The sequence below is a fragment of the Vanacampus margaritifer genome, chromosome 7, assembly GCF_051991255.1.
Source record: "Vanacampus margaritifer isolate UIUO_Vmar chromosome 7, RoL_Vmar_1.0, whole genome shotgun sequence".
Lineage (NCBI taxonomy): Eukaryota > Metazoa > Chordata > Actinopteri > Syngnathiformes > Syngnathidae > Vanacampus > Vanacampus margaritifer.
In genome coordinates, this window is record NC_135438.1 from 12,712,601 (window position 1) to 12,728,303 (window position 15,703).

Consider the following 15,703-nt stretch of genomic DNA (forward strand, 5'->3'; position numbering starts at 1 on the left):
CAGTAACCTTGAAAAAGTAACTTAGTTTACTGATTGCTTGCTTTAAAAAGAAGCTTGGTTTCTTTACTGATTACTTGATTTTAAAAGTAACTAAGTCAAATCCCAAGTTACTTTAATTAATAGTTACATTACAAGTGTTACCGGCAACCCTGTTTTGCCACTTAATTAGAAGTGCTTTTATTATTTTTTATTTTTTTAAATATCTAAAAAAATAGACAGCAAACTTTTTGACTTACAATAATTATTTTTATTTAAAAAAAACGTCTTTTTTCAGGATTCCACAAAATGGATACTTTTTTTTAAATTAAATTTAAAAAAGAGGGGGCCTTCTTAGACTTCATTTAACCACATTTTTTTAAAAAATATTTTCTCAAATGAAGGCAGACATATTTAACTATTAATGTTGTATTGGCAAAACTCAACACGTGTTTTTCAATATGACGATTACATACGTTTTTAGCTGACACAAACTCAAAATAGTGAGTGCATCTTGAAAATGCAAATCTCTCTCCTTCCTCTTGCTGTTTATAGACATGGGGGTAGTCAATGCGCTGAAAATGATGATGTCACTCCCTCAGACGTCAATGTCAATTTGAATGCTCCCACAATGCATTTCCCTACCACGTGTTCTGTAATGATATATATATATAATGATATATATCATTCTTTCCTCCTATAGAGTATTATTCATGAACCATTAGTTTTCCATGAAATATGTGCGTCAGAGAGGCACTTGCTGAAAAGGGTGTGCTGTTTATTTAAGTCTGGTCTTGCATCCCGCAAACAGTCAACTGCAACCGCTTGTAATATTATTCGTCACTCTCTGAAATGCTGCTGTCGCTTGTAACTACAAATGTATGCATTCCGCAAAGTAACTATCAAAGGGATTTGATGAGTAACTGCAGTCTGATTACTTTTGGGAAAAAAGAACACATTATACAGTATGCTCTGATTCTTTATCCATCTTACTGTGTGGAATTATGGGTCATCGTCAAGCCTTGTGATTTGTATGTAAGACGAGTCCAGGTTTATTGCTTAGTGCAGATGATGCTCGTAAAAGCCTTTTTCTGCGCTCATAAAACAACGTGGCCCTCTAAAACACACTGTTAATACACAAGGAATCAGGTGCTTCTATCAATTATAAACACATGGCTGATCTCTCAAAGCCAATTCAGTGACTCTTTAACCTAGCAGATTAGCCAATCAAGTCATTGCCCTTTAACTTCTCCGCTGGTTCATTCACAACCTTTAACCAGGGGAAGCTGTTGAATGACTTCTTGGTTTGTCTTGAAAGTTTGACGCGATCCTCCTGTGTGGCAAAAAAATCAGGACAGAAGAGATAGGAGATAGTTCAGTTGTTAGAAAAGAAGATATTGCTGCAGAGACCAAAGCTCACTTTTGAGTAAAAGCTACAATTTGTGGTCGTAGGTTAATCATCTACTTGCTGCTGCTCTCAACCAACACGCACACATGCACACAGTGAGTCGTGATTGGATTAGAGTGATGTCAATGGTCCATACTTTTTTACGTTTCAATAATCCTATTGACTATTGTTTGTTTTAGGCTTATAAAGCACACTCACTTAATCATCAAGAAATGTAGCAGGAACAGGTCCATTAAATATGTCAGCATGACCTCGTCATGCTCGGCTAATGACTGAAAATAAGCAACATCCGGTTTCATCATTCTTGGCTCCTGCACTTTTATTTTTATTAACTATTCTTATTGGCAATCGAGGGAGTTTGTAATTCGTAGCCGAAGTAAGGTAGCAACGAGCAGGTGTGTGTGTGTGTGTGCTGGTTTCAGGTCAAATGAATGCTTGCGTTACCATGGTTGCCTGGCTTTGAAGAGTTTCTTTACCTTTTGTTGACTGCCTCACGTTCACCATCAAATGTCCAAACGGTCGAAAGAAGCGAAACACACACCCATATACACTGATTATTGGTTGCCTCACATTGTGGGGATTAAGGATTTAATGCTGTGGATTTTTGCTTTCTGAATGCCGGCAGTGTTGAGAAATAAGAGGTTTACACTTAGGAAGCTGATTGTTCTCTGTTCGGGTGCAGTATTCATAAAGAATATGCACACAAACATACACGGTACGCTATTAGGCTACATTCATATTGAGCAGGGGTTTGAATATCCAACAGCCGCAGTGTGCTAAACAGTTAAATGTGCATGGAGGTACAATGCATGTAAGATCGGTCGCGCCTCCACCGCTCAGTCATAGTGAACATGTGACCGAGCCGACCTCAGTGAACCTTGAACGAAAGTTTCAGGGTTTATGACTCGCCAATCTCTCTTATGGGGGTCAGAGATCAGGAAAGAGTCTCAGGAAGCAAACAAAACAGGCTTGTAAAATTGACAGCATTTATAGATGATCGTCACATTAAGCTTATCAAACGACCTATTGTTTAGGTTTCTATTCATCTTTGACACACTGACTTTTAATTCAGGAACATGTGCAAAAGATGCTCAAATGTAGTTCAAGTATTTGACAATAACCAAAGAATGGTTTCTCCCAATCTCTTTGCCCTCCTTAGGCCACAGCTCTAATTGGACGTTTTTGTCAGAATGACAGCCGAAGATCCTGCTTCCTCTTCAACCATGAGCAACAATACCGCCCCCTCCAAGCCCTGCAAAACCAGCGGTGCCTCCCAGCACGCTCTCCTCGGACAGATCAACATTCCGGAGGGTGTCGCAGGGACTCCCAATGAGGTGGCACTGGTGGCCTTGATGGAGCGCACTGGCTACGGCATGGTCCAGGAAAACGGCCAACGTAAATACGGGCCCCCTCCCGGTTGGAACGGCCCGTCGCCACCGAGGGGATGTGAGATCTTTGTGGGCAAGATCCCAAGAGATGTTTACGAGGACGAGCTTGTTCCCGTTTTCGAGTCTGTGGGACGCATCTACGAGATGCGCCTGATGATGGACTTCGACGGGAAGAATCGAGGCTACGCATTCGTGATGTACACCGAGAAACACGAGGCCAAACGGGCCGTGCGGGAGCTCAACAACTACGAGGTGCGGCCCGGACGGCTCCTCGGGGTCTGCTCCTCCGTGGACAACTGCCGTCTTTTCATTGGCGGGATCCCCAAGACCAAAAAGCGCGAGGAGATTCTGGAGGAGGTCTCCAAGGTGACCGAAGGCGTCCTAGATGTCATCGTTTACGCCAGCGCCGCCGACAAGATGAAGAACCGCGGCTTTGCCTTCGTAGAATACGAGTCGCACCGTGCGGCCGCCATGGCTCGGAGGAAACTCATGCCTGGGCGTATTCAGCTCTGGGGCCACCAGATTGCTGTGGACTGGGCGGAGCCAGAAATTGACGTGGATGAAGACGTCATGGAGACGGTGAAAATACTCTACGTCAGGAATCTTATGATGGAGACCAGTGAGGAAACAATTAAACAGGTAGGTTTAATGGAACGCTTTAGTTTAGACGACGTTGACTTTGTTCACAGAAAACAAACGTATTTTCTTCATCAACCAGGTGTTTAGTCAGTGGAACCCGGGTTGTGTAGAGCGAGTGAAGAAAATCCGTGACTATGCCTTTGTTCACTTCACATCCCGTGATGATGCCGTGCTGGCCATGGACCACCTGAATGGAACAGAGGTGGAGGGATCCTGCATTGAGGTCACGCTTGCCAAGCCCGTCGATAAAGAGCAATACTCTCGCCAGAAGGCCTCAAAGGGGGTTTCTGCTGCTCCGGAAGCTCCACAGCAGAACTATGTCTACCAGTGCGACCCTTACACATTGGCCTACTACGGTTATCCCTACAACACACTCATCGGACCCAACAGGGACTACTTTGTGAAAGGTTAGAATTCTTTCTTGGCAGACATGAGTTTCTTAATGATTTTGTAAATGTCGATAGTTGATAGAAAGAAAGAAAAAAAGATAATTACTTTAAGTCGTCCACAATGCATTGAAGACTTTAATTAAGGGAAACTCAATCTTGATCAAGATAAATTTGAATTGATGAACGGGGTGATGACGTCATGAATATTAATCCCGTTATCTTTGATGATTGATTGCATATGGTGGAAGCAGGAAAATCTATCTGACTTTCAACAATCATTGTGTTTTGGTTTTCTCTCCAAAGGAACCTCATTGATACAGAACAATGGTAATCGCTCATTTCTACTTATTCTCTCAATGAACAATGAGCCTTCTTGCTATGTGACAAACTATACATTTTCTAACACCATCCCTTTCCTGCTGCGCTGTCCCCTTCCGCCATCTCATGGATGAATATCCACAACATGGCAGAGTACATCACAGAGCCCAGATACAATTTAGGAGGCAGAAATGTACGCCCAAAAGAGAATAACGTGGCCCTTCAATAACTACCAACTGAACTCAAACCAACATTGCTTATATTATTCAACACTGCACAATACATTTTCTAGAGTACATTTTACTCTAAACGGAGTCTATTTAGTCTCACTCTAAACAGAGTAAAATTTACACTTGGAAGAGAGTAAAATATTCAGAGTAAATTTTACTTGAAGTACTTTTACTGTGTACAAGAGAATTGGCCTATCACATGACAAAAAACTAGTAAAGTAAATCTTAGAAGGCAATTTTTGAGTACATTTGACGAGTTTATTTATTTTTTAAATTCAAAAGGAATGAACGTACTCATGACCTTTAGCTTGGGAGACTACCACCTGAGCTATGCAACTCCTACGGTTTGCTTTTATTTTTTATTTTTTTAAATAAGCTAGTAAAATTTAGTCAAAATCTTTCTTAGTGAAAAATAAGTCATTCACTCCCAGCCATTTTCACTAAAGCAATCCCCTTCACCAAAACAAAGAGTCTCTTCTTTCATCAGGAAAAAAAGTACATTTCTATCTAATTCCATTTTACAGCAATTAGCATTAGGATATAGCTAAGTTTCATCATTATTCACAAATCAGTCTAAAAGAGCTTGTTGCAACATGGCCCTGGTTAGTCTCTTATACTCTGCTGCCACCTGCAGGCCATTTGTGTAGTAACTACCATTTCTCCAACCGTTCTTTGCAGTTGAGAGGCTGCATCAAAGCCTTCTGTATGCTATAACATAAAAAAATAAAACGAAGAAATCCGTCTTTGGGACACTTAAAACATTTAAAATTAAACGTATTTCCACGTTTTTTGAGAGCAAATGAGTTAATAGGTTTTTACAAGGGTCAGGCAAATATACTTTAGTCTGACTATTTTACTCTCTTTCAAGTGCACATTTTAGTCTGTTTAGAGTGGGACCAAATAGACTCTAGAGTAAAAATTTACTTTACAAAATTTACTGTGTGCATCTACATCTTAACCTTGCCCGTTAGCATGTTCTCCATCGCAAAAAAATTTATATAGCTATTCCCAAACCATTATCCCAGTAATCCGATTACTCGTTGTATTCAAGCAGGTACTGTGCGAGGTCGTGGTCGCGCCGCCACAGGTAACCGTACCCCTGGTCCTCGGGGGTCGTACCTGGGGGGTTACTCTGCCGGTCGTGGCATCTACAGCCGCTACCATGAGGGTAAGACCAAGCTGTCCGAAAAGTCCTATGAACTGATGCCCAGTCTGGAGCTTGCTGCCTCCGTCAACCCAGTTGCCATCAAACCAGGCACAAGTCAGTGAGATAGACATAGCCATCCCTACCCTCACCCATCTCAAAAGCCTTTACTAAACCTGTTTCTTCTTCCCGCACTGTTCTGGCATAAAATACAGGCAATGACACCGATGGTCATTTCATGTATTTCTGTGAGAACTCATTCTTTCTGTCTCTGTCCTTTGTGGTTTGAATAACACTTTTCTAAATCAAAATAATAGCTGTTGCTGGATGGTCATGCTAAAGGATTGCCAAGAATAAACATGTCCTTTCTTGCATGATCAGATAGTAACTACTATTTCTTGTTAACACAAAAAGAAAATTGTTCAGACTGATAACAACATTCTGCTATTAACCTTACAAGTTCGCTGCACATTCAAGAATAAGGGTTTGTAATCTATCACTCCAAATCAAATCAAATCATCAATCAGGGTGGGTTTTGTTCCGGTAAAGGAAAAGGGCAAAGCTTCACAAAGATTAGCATTGACGTCATAGCAGCAGTTCAATCAGAACTGGTTAGGTAAGTTACAGTACATCGTTTTTGATCTCCAATTGAGGAATGGAGCACTTATCTTGACTCTGCCTACCTGTCAAAGTAGCACTTTTTACCATTTTTAATGTATTTTTTTGTTGTAGAACGGGTCAACCGGAATTTTAGGTTACTGAAGTATGTTACTGGCTCACAGCTTGGCTCCATTGTAATCATCATTGCGTGCTAGCATGACAAAATAGGATCCTGGAAGTCCTATATTAACTTTTTTTTGTAGTCAATTTTAATCCCTAAAGCTGCTGAATGCAGGAAATTGAATTTAGAATCGCTACTGCCATCTGTGGCTGAACAATGAAACTGCACACTCCCTTCTTTACGCACACAAAGCGCGCATGACATCACCTCCGCAGACAGAAGTCAGGAAATTCAAAACCGAATCCGATCTGAAAACTATTAGCCAGAGGCTTGCAGGAGTACCCATTGTGAACAGCTAAGGTGTTAATCTGCTAATTAGAAGATGTTTTAGTCATAAATGGTCAAATGAAAGGGCTATTTTAAAGATATTTTAGGGCAAATTTTGCTTTAACAAGTTAAAAATTGGTGCTGTTAACTACTTGGTGCTGTTGTCCGTCTGGACATGGTTTTACATAATGTGTATCGAGACCTGTGCTTCCATAACATTTTCTTTGTATACTTGCAAATCCAGCTTTTGACTGAATTGTAGTATCATATCCAATCCGAGCCAAAAAAATAATATATATTTTTTTCATCATTTTGTAAAAAAAAAAAAGAAGAAGAAAAATTACACTGTGAAAATGGTGGCCTTTGGCAATCACCTCATAGCCATTTCAGTCAAAACCGGAATCAAAATTCTAACCTGTCTCTCTGGCTAAAAAACATTTTTCACGTAATTCATCACTATGTGTCCACTCTTCTGATTTCTTATCGAGAACTGTAACACCAAGTACTAACATAACATTAGTGGGTTTGATCAGTTATTGTTTGCGGGACTTCCCGCTGATTGAAATGAATGACTTATGACGTTACCAATTACAGATGAAAACAAAAGCAATAACATTGCGAACCTAATTTGAACGTGAAACAAAAGTCCTTTCATATGGTGCGTTTCCTCGAACAGCGGCCAAGAGCGAGAATTTACTCAACTGTAGAGCGTGCCTGTAAATAGTTGCGTTGGTTTTGCAATGGCAATGGAATGTGTAACTGCCAAGCAGTCCTTTAATTCTCGGTTCCTATCAGTAAAGTACAAAACAAAAGTGTGTAGTGTCCCCTAATATTATACAGTAGACGCAGACTTGAATATGTCTAATTGAGTCAACAGAAAACCATGCTGATATGTATTTTGTTTTTTATTTTTGCTCTTTTCAACTCAGGCTTGGTTAAAACCCCATCTCAGGGGGCGGCCATTTTGCCACTTGCTGTTGACTGAACATAATCACCTCACCTGTTTTCTGAAAATGGTCATGTGACATTCACAAGTTGAGCCACCATTTGTTGTTATCTTAGCCCTGAGCATGTTTGATGTTTTTTTTTTTCAGTCAACAGCAAGTGGCAAAATGGCCGCCCCCTGAGATGGATCAAAACGTCTGGATTTTGCTGCTTGACTCCACAAACGCAATATTAATCAGAATACTGAGTTTCGATGTGTAGGGCTGCATAAAACATATTATTGTAAAGACAATTTTTGTTTTGGCTTCCGCTTTAAAATTGTAGTCAAAGTGTATGAAAGTAAGTGATTTTATATATAAATATTAGACAATGTGCGTCATTATTAGCTAATATGTTTTTAGCTGACTTGTGGCGAGCGTGTTTCGGGAAAACTGCCTCAAAAGAATCCAAAATTCCTTGCCTGTAACGTTCTTTCACAAATTATTTATATTAATGCACAAAGCAAACAATAACATTTGAAAATACATCATAATCTGACCCTCAAAGACAAAATTGAACAGAAGACGCACACCGTGTTGCCTAGCAACGACAGTAGGTCAATGTTGGGATACGGTGTCCAGCGACAAATATAGATCTAATCTTCAGATTTGGGATCTCCTTTTATGAGTCTATTTCTCCTTTTAATTGAATGCACTGAAGCAAATCATGTCACAATTCAATCACAACGGCGATAAACTGACATTATAGCAAGTCGGCGGGATAAGGCGGAAACGTTTTGAAATGCCGATGTCGTCATTTCATGCAACGTCTTTCAATGATGACACGTCACATCCCAAATAACTGTCACCACAAATGTCCATTTTCTGCTTCTTTTTTTTTTTACGTGGCGTGAAATAAATTTCAAAGATGAACACTGGTAAACGTGTAGATGAAAAGATGATCTTGATTGGTCTCCCCTTCCCCACAATGCGCACTGCTCATATTTGAAATGACTAGTAAATAATGTGTGCAATTCTATAATAATAGAATAGGAGGGAAATCCCTGTTGAACAAATTGCTGTGGCAGCGAGATCAGATTTGAAGACTTTTATGCTTGTTGTTTACAAAAATCTTCTACTACTTTATTTCCACTAGTAAAATTGTTCTTCTTTAAATGATGTCATGCTAACTACACACAATGCAAAGGCGACCTATGGTAATCGGGATCTTGTGTAACAACTGTAGTGCTTACATTGAAACATGGTCATTGTAATAGCATGTACTTGTAAAATGTAGGATAATTAACTAACTAAAATTGAAATGTGCTATTGGATAAAGTCCATTATTATGAAACAAGGCACAAACAGTACCTCACCTACCACATACACGTTTCTTATCTTAACTCTTTGACTGCCAGACGTTTTCAGAAAAGGGATGCCGTGGGTGCCAGCCGATTTTAAGCAGAATCAGAAAAAAAAAGTTTGTTTCTACCTTATTCCGTTTTTGAGTAATCAACAATAGAAAATGGTTAGTTTCACCTGTTTTGAAAAAAAAAACATATTTTAACGCCTTTGGCACTCCATAGGATTTTACGAAACGTTATTTAACGTTTTTGGCAGTCAAAGAGTTAAATTGGTATTGTAAGATTTGCCTATTTTTTTTTTTTAAATGGAAGCTTTGTTAAGTGGCTGAAGCTTTGGTGTGTAAAAAAAAAAAAAAAAGTTGATCCCAATGTGTAGTTTAGTCGGTATGGAATCACAAGATCAGCCCCCGGATTGAAAAGACTTTTGTCCATGTGAAACAATGATGGCGTTGTGCTCATGGCGTTGCGTTTGTGTGTGTGTGTTAATCCACAGTTGAGAACCATTCTATTCCAAATCACTTTAAAACGCTACCTGCTTATCTCATTCTTCTCTCCTAACATGCCTCCTTTAGCTTCTCCTTGATCTGATTTCTGTCGCATTTTGTGTGACTTGTGATCAGCGTGTCTTTTTGAGCATGGGTGGATGTACCGAATGCGCTGGTCTTCTGCTGTTCCATAGATGATACGTCGCATTCTTCTGTTATCCAAAGCGTCAATCACGTCTCTGTCCGTCCGCAGTGGCATTGCCGACTCTGGCCGGGCAGTATCCGGTGTTCAGTGCGGCCCCCGCGGCCAAGCTGATGGAGGAGGGGAAAATGCACGCAGTGGAGCACCTTATTAATCCTCTGGCTATGCAGCACCCTGAACACACCGCGGCGCCCGCCGCCGCCGCCACCGTTCTGCCCGTCTCCACTCCTCCACCTTTTCAGGTATGCACGCCACCTCTTGTCTCAAATCAAGAATGTCCAGCCACATGTTATAAGCATAAAGTAGTTCCTCCTTATTGCTGCACATTTCCTTGCTAGCTTATTATTAGGCTTGCCTTTTGTTTAAGCGAGTTGTCAAGAGCATGGAATTAATCATGCTGAATTATGATTGACATTGTTAGAAAGATTTATTTAGCTAAAATCTTAACATTGACTCCAGACTTCTTGAGTTTAATTTGTCCTTAGGAGAGAGTTTAAAGTGTTTTATTGTGTTAATATTGTACAATACGTCACTTATTGAGCCATATTCTGCAGTAAAAAGTTCATATTTAGTCCAGAATGAATTGATAACTTCATTATTTTTCATGCATACCTTTAAAAAGTCATTTTTCCACTTGCTGTTTGTTGACCAAACCCAGAAAACAGGTGAGCCGTGATTGTGTTTATGTTTTAAAAGGTATTAATTGTACATGAAGTTGTCAAATTAATTCTTGTGGAATTGCCCGTGTAATTCCAGGGCAAAGGTTTTATTAAACAATAAAGATATGACAATATAATGAATTAACTATTTTTTTCCACATGCTTTTTTTTTTTTTGCATTGTTTATAGCAGCAAATATTTATTTATATTTTCTTGTTGGGAAGCAAAGCTGAATGTAATGTTTTTTATAAAAATAAAAATAAAGGTTTTGATGTGCTGTAATGAAGTTAATAATAATAAATTAATAAATAATAATACATTTTGAGAACATATTGCTCAATAAGCCACAGTTTGGCAAATTTCGTATTTAAGAAAAAAAAACTATATCCTATTTTTTGGTCAGACCTCATGTATGGGTGTCATTTGTCATTGAATTATTGACCAATCTAAAGTGTTGAAAATGGCATGCTCTCTTTGATGATGCAATGTTAACGGATGAACAAAAGTGACGATTTTGCCGCTATAAGGTTTTGCTTTTATCCCGACGCCAGCGTTATATCATGCAGACCTCAATAGTCAAAACTCAAGGCTCTGTTGCTCAAACAGCATTACTGATAATATAAATATTTGACACTACAGTCATATTGAAACTAATACTGTCATACAGCGTAGGCGTACCGTTTAGCAAGCGCATTTTCTTTCCAGCCACTTATTACTTTACCTGCTATTTTGCTTTTCGAAGTTCTCCACTTTAAGGCAATTCCAGCCAGACGTCCGTGAAAAGGGGACTCAATCACCCAAACACTCACTTCGGTTTTTAAACACGCTAGCTGTGTCAATCTTAGTTTAGCTTAGCCGTTAGCATGGCTTCTCCATCTTTTCTCGTCATCCTCTTTGTGAGAATGATACTTGTAGCTTAGGAGCAACTCCACTTTGTGTTTAGGCGCACTCGTAGCCAGCCGAGGCTCGTTTGCTAGCTGGTTTGCTAAATGCCGAAGTAGTAAAGATTCCTTTGATCTCCAAATACACGTTGTTGATGACATGGGCCCTGCGGAGCTTTTTGGGACCGTCTCAACGGTTATTTTTCTTTTTCTAGTGATTGTCTCAGCAGTTGAATGTCAGTATTGCTATTAGGCACAAAATGCTAATTTTGCCTCCACACTGCGATGCGAAATCGCTTATTTTGGTTCTTGAGCTTCCATTCATCTTCTTTCCCCTTCACTCTCCAGGGTCGCCCGATCACTCCCGTCTACGCTATGGCCCACAACGTCCCGCGCATCCAAGCAGCCGGCGGCCTGTACAGCGCGGGATACGTCCCCATCACAAACTATGCGGCCAACACGGCCACTCTGGCCGCCCTGCAGAAGAACGCGGCGGTTGCGGCCGCGGCGTACGGAGGCTACGCCGGCTACGCTGTGCCGCAGGCCTTCCCGGCGACGGCCTTCCAGCTGCCCATTCACGACGTCTACCAGTATTGACGTGTGGCGGCTCGCCAACCACCCCACCCTCCCCCCTTCCCAACTCCCCCGCGTGACGTAAACACGAGCGTTATTCTGCCTGTGACTGATCCAGCGCTGTAACTTCTCGACGGCGTTCATTAAAAGTAAACACCTGTGGACTCGAGGAACGTCTGAGCACACCCAAAGCGCGAGTGACGCTTGACGAGACGATAATGAGCACGCGTGGTGAAATAGTGTGCCCCGCCTACTGTGTTCAACTTTAAACAAAGGCAACTTAATTGCACACTTGTTGATGCAAATGAGATGATGATGGAAGAAGACAGCCTTCTCTCAACTGTGAGCAAAACTAACAAAACGACGCCATCTTGTCATCGGCGCACGCGCGGCCTCATCATCAGGTTGCTATAGCAACAAAACCCTGAAGGTACATTCAAGTATTTATGAAGATAAGACATATATTTAAGGTTCTATTACTGTAGGTTTAGCTTTGTATTTTAGGGGGTAAGGATAACCTTTTTAAGTAAAAGTGGGGGAAGAAGAGTTCAGAACTACTGACGAGAGGATACCACTGAAGCCAACTGTTTTGCATATACTAATGAATGTTTTCGTATGTTTTTTTCCCACTAGTATATTTTAGTATTCTTTTCTTATGGAGTGCTGTAGGTGATGCTGTCCGTCCACGCTGATTGAAGGTTTATGCTTCAAACATACACGCCTGTTTGGTACTCATTTAGCTGTATTTGTGCTGTTGTGGTTCTTTTCAAGTGAAGGTTTTCAAGTGGTGTGTTCAATGGCCTCTAACTAGTTTGCTCCTTTCTGTGTCGCTGCTTGAACTAATTGAACACACTTCTTGGTTTATTTGATTTGAAGAAAAGTCCCCAGGTGAATGTTTTGTTTTGGGACAACTTAACAGCATAGAAAATGGCGACATCGTGTGTATTTTTTTTTTTCTCAATGGGGACTAAGACTGAACGTTTCTCATTTATATCGTCTTTTTAGCGTTATTGTCTGATTCGTGGAAAGTGAACAAATATGCAGAAAATTAGAGGATAACTTACATACACTTGCAGTCTGAGGATATTAAAAAGAGGCCTCACCCACAGTGCCTTACACATACTTTTATATGCCACCCTGCGGCCTGTTTTCTTTTTTTTTTTTTTTTAATCTTCCACTGTGCCTTTCATAACAAAGTTGGAAGTGGAAAGGTTCTTTAATGGTTCTGGATTTAGTTGCAGTATTGGGGTAACATGACAAGGCTACCTCCTCCATACATTGTCTTCATTGCAACAAATGAAGAGACACATTCGGGCCACTTGATCGTTCCATTGTCAGTCCTCCGAGGTCACACTTGTCTATGTTTTAACAGGCACTTTTAAAAAGAAACTGCACGTGTGACATATCAAACTGGAAACAACTGGAGCAATACCTGATCTGGTGCTGATGAAATATACAAGTTGTCAGCCACGCTAGCTCACGGTAGTCAACAGCCCACATGACAGGACAGACATTTTTATGGAGCGCATTATCTTAACGGTTTATTATTATAATGAAGGACATGCTATCAGTTTAAGTCAGGGTTACCAACACTTTTTTTTGGGGGGGGGGGTGTCATGACCTAATTAAGATATGAGTTTGGCTCCACCCCTCAGGACCAAAACATGAGATGAGCTGAACTGTCAAAAATGAAAATCATTATCTATGCATGTAATCCAATTTGAAAGAACAGGAGACTCATAGATGAAGTTCAAATGTTTGCTCCAACTCACCATTTTAAAAGCCCACAACTGGTGACAACTGCTTTTTTTTTTCTTCTTGTATGATGACAAAACATCAGGATATATTTAATTAATATATGCATTCCGTATGTTGTGTATGAAGTGAAAAGAAAAGGTCTAATATATTTGAAAACTTTTCTTTATTAACATTGTCTAGAGATTTTTCAAAAGTCTTGAGTAACAAAAGTAGATTTTCTTTTCCTCGCCAAAGTGTCCAATAGTTTAAAGCATTCATGTTATTGTATAATGTGTGATATTATTATTTTTTCTTGTTTTTTACTATTTTTGAACTGGATTTGGTGTTTTGAGTGGGTCTTTAAGCTTCATTTTATCATAAGCCGAGACAACAACTTTGCAGTGCTTTTTGACTAAACTGGAGTGGAGTCTTGGCTAAGCTATAAAAAAAGAAATATGGTCCAACAGCCATTAAAACATGTTTGTGTGTTTGACAAAAGTCACTTCCTGGTTCTCACTCCAAACTGCTGCTTTTTCTTTTATTTGCTTGCATTTCACTTGTGGAGCTACAATACACAGAAGCCGAGTTTAACCATACCAACTCTTAGTATGTGCCTTATTGCCAACATGTGCTTTACCTTTGTAGACCTATGAAGACTGACTTCTATCTGAGAGGTCATATTAAAAAAAAAAAGTTTTTCCTGCCTTGTTATATTTATAGTAAGAAATAGATAAATAAAAGCATTTTCAAAAATAGTCATGTGTCATTTCGTGCTCCTCATTCTTTTCTTCTTTTGCCAAAGAAAAAACAAACGACAATAGTGAAGTTAATCCTTACGGAACCTCAGTGAGGTAAAATCTCAAGCAAAATGATGATTGTCGTTGATGTATTTTTTCATAAAACCTTGCCAATTGCACCCTTATAAAGCATTACAATCGGAGGTTCCATTCAGTAGGAAGGCTGTTGTGGATTTTTGATCCCTTCTTGTACCCTTTAACTGGGGCCACAGTTGCTTCCAAAAGCTGTAGGGAAAAAAATGTAAAATATGACTGCCACACTTTAACTTTTAACAACATCATCGTGGAAAATTCCCAAAAGAAAATGGTGGCGTAGGTGGCGGGGGTCATAAATGTTTTGCAAGGCAGAGGACTTTAGCACCAACCTTGGTGAATGGACACACATCCTTGACTTTGGACATCAACTATTATCAAGCGCGTTTCATAAATGTTCCGCTGTGGGTCAACTTTGCCCTAGAAACATGATGCACCCCACCAAAGGGTGCAGGGAGGATTTGGGAACAGAAATAGAGCAAATTATGCAAAACAAGAAGTGCAAGAGGGCATGGGGTTCTTTAACAATGTCGCCACCTGTCAGCTGACACTACAGACTTGTGTTAACATGGGAAACCACAAGAAAACACGCTGATTGTTAACACTCAAGACGGGAACATGATATAATTTCCAGCACACGCACACCTCCATGATGTACGACACATTTTTCGACTGCATTTTGCAAACTGTTGGACAGAGGTGAGAAGTATCGGAACTTTACTTTTTACTTGTGCTCTCCATTTGAAAACAGATACTGTCCACCTTACTTTATCAAAATAGGTTCATTTTTTTCAACATGAATTGATAGACACACCATTAAATTTAAAAAAAATGTTAACGAGGGGAGAAGTTAACTGCAGTTGACATCTATAGCTAGACAGTGAAGGTTTATAATACAATAGGCTAGCTAAATATACATAGCTAAAGAAAATGACAGCATAAACATTCAGACGCTAGCCCTTATGACCCAACACACGAGATTTTTCATCTAGATAAGGCCATGGATAACAAATTGCCTGTTGCTTTCATAATGCAACCTGTAATCTAACTTATCAATTTGGGTATTGTATATAATCAACAGTAAAAGTTCGTTTTTACTATTTACTCAGGCATGTGTACTTGAGAACATTTCAAGCACTGGTAAGTTATGGGTGCATGTTGCTCCATTTAACACAGACAGCACGTTTGATTTACAGTCAGTGAGTGCCCCATTACCGGTCCCAAGGCCAGATTCAAAATTGGGTGGATGGTGTCAGAAAGAACCAATAGGTTAAAAAAAAATAAAACGAAAAAATGCGAGTCATTCGCTGTGGCAACCAGCTGGCAGGATAAGTCAAAAGTCAAAACAACAACAAAAAACTATTTCTGCCTGCACTTTCTTTGTTTCATGTAGCAGAGTTGAATCAGTGCTTCTATTTTGCCACAGTCTTCCCCCACAATTCTATCAGTACTTTTAAGTACAGGTGCCAGCAATATTATTGCTACCGCTGCCAGTGTCACTCCACTGTA

General features: G+C 40.0%; 1 protein-coding gene across 18 annotated transcripts in view; it reads left to right on the forward strand.

Moving 5' to 3' along the window:
• Positions 1–14,119, forward strand: part of rbm47 (RNA binding motif protein 47) — a 50,262-nt gene extending 36,143 nt beyond the window's left edge. For 9 of the 18 annotated variants that reach the window (XM_077570725.1, XM_077570726.1, XM_077570724.1 and 6 more), the window contains 6 exons: positions 2,544–3,411; positions 3,491–3,818; positions 4,104–4,127; positions 5,400–5,609; positions 9,566–9,756; positions 11,403–14,119. In XM_077570725.1, the coding sequence (XP_077426851.1) occupies positions 2,575–3,411; positions 3,491–3,818; positions 4,104–4,127; positions 5,400–5,609; positions 9,566–9,756; positions 11,403–11,651 (1,839 nt within the window). In that variant the 5' untranslated portion in view covers positions 2,544–2,574 and the 3' untranslated portion in view covers positions 11,652–14,119. The remainder of the gene's footprint in view (positions 1–2,543; positions 3,412–3,490; positions 3,819–4,103; positions 4,128–5,399; positions 5,610–9,565; positions 9,757–11,402) is intronic. The other 9 variants (XM_077570736.1, XM_077570733.1, XM_077570737.1 and 6 more) reach the window with 9 other exon arrangements.
• The last annotated feature ends 1,584 nt before the right edge of the window (positions 14,120–15,703 follow it).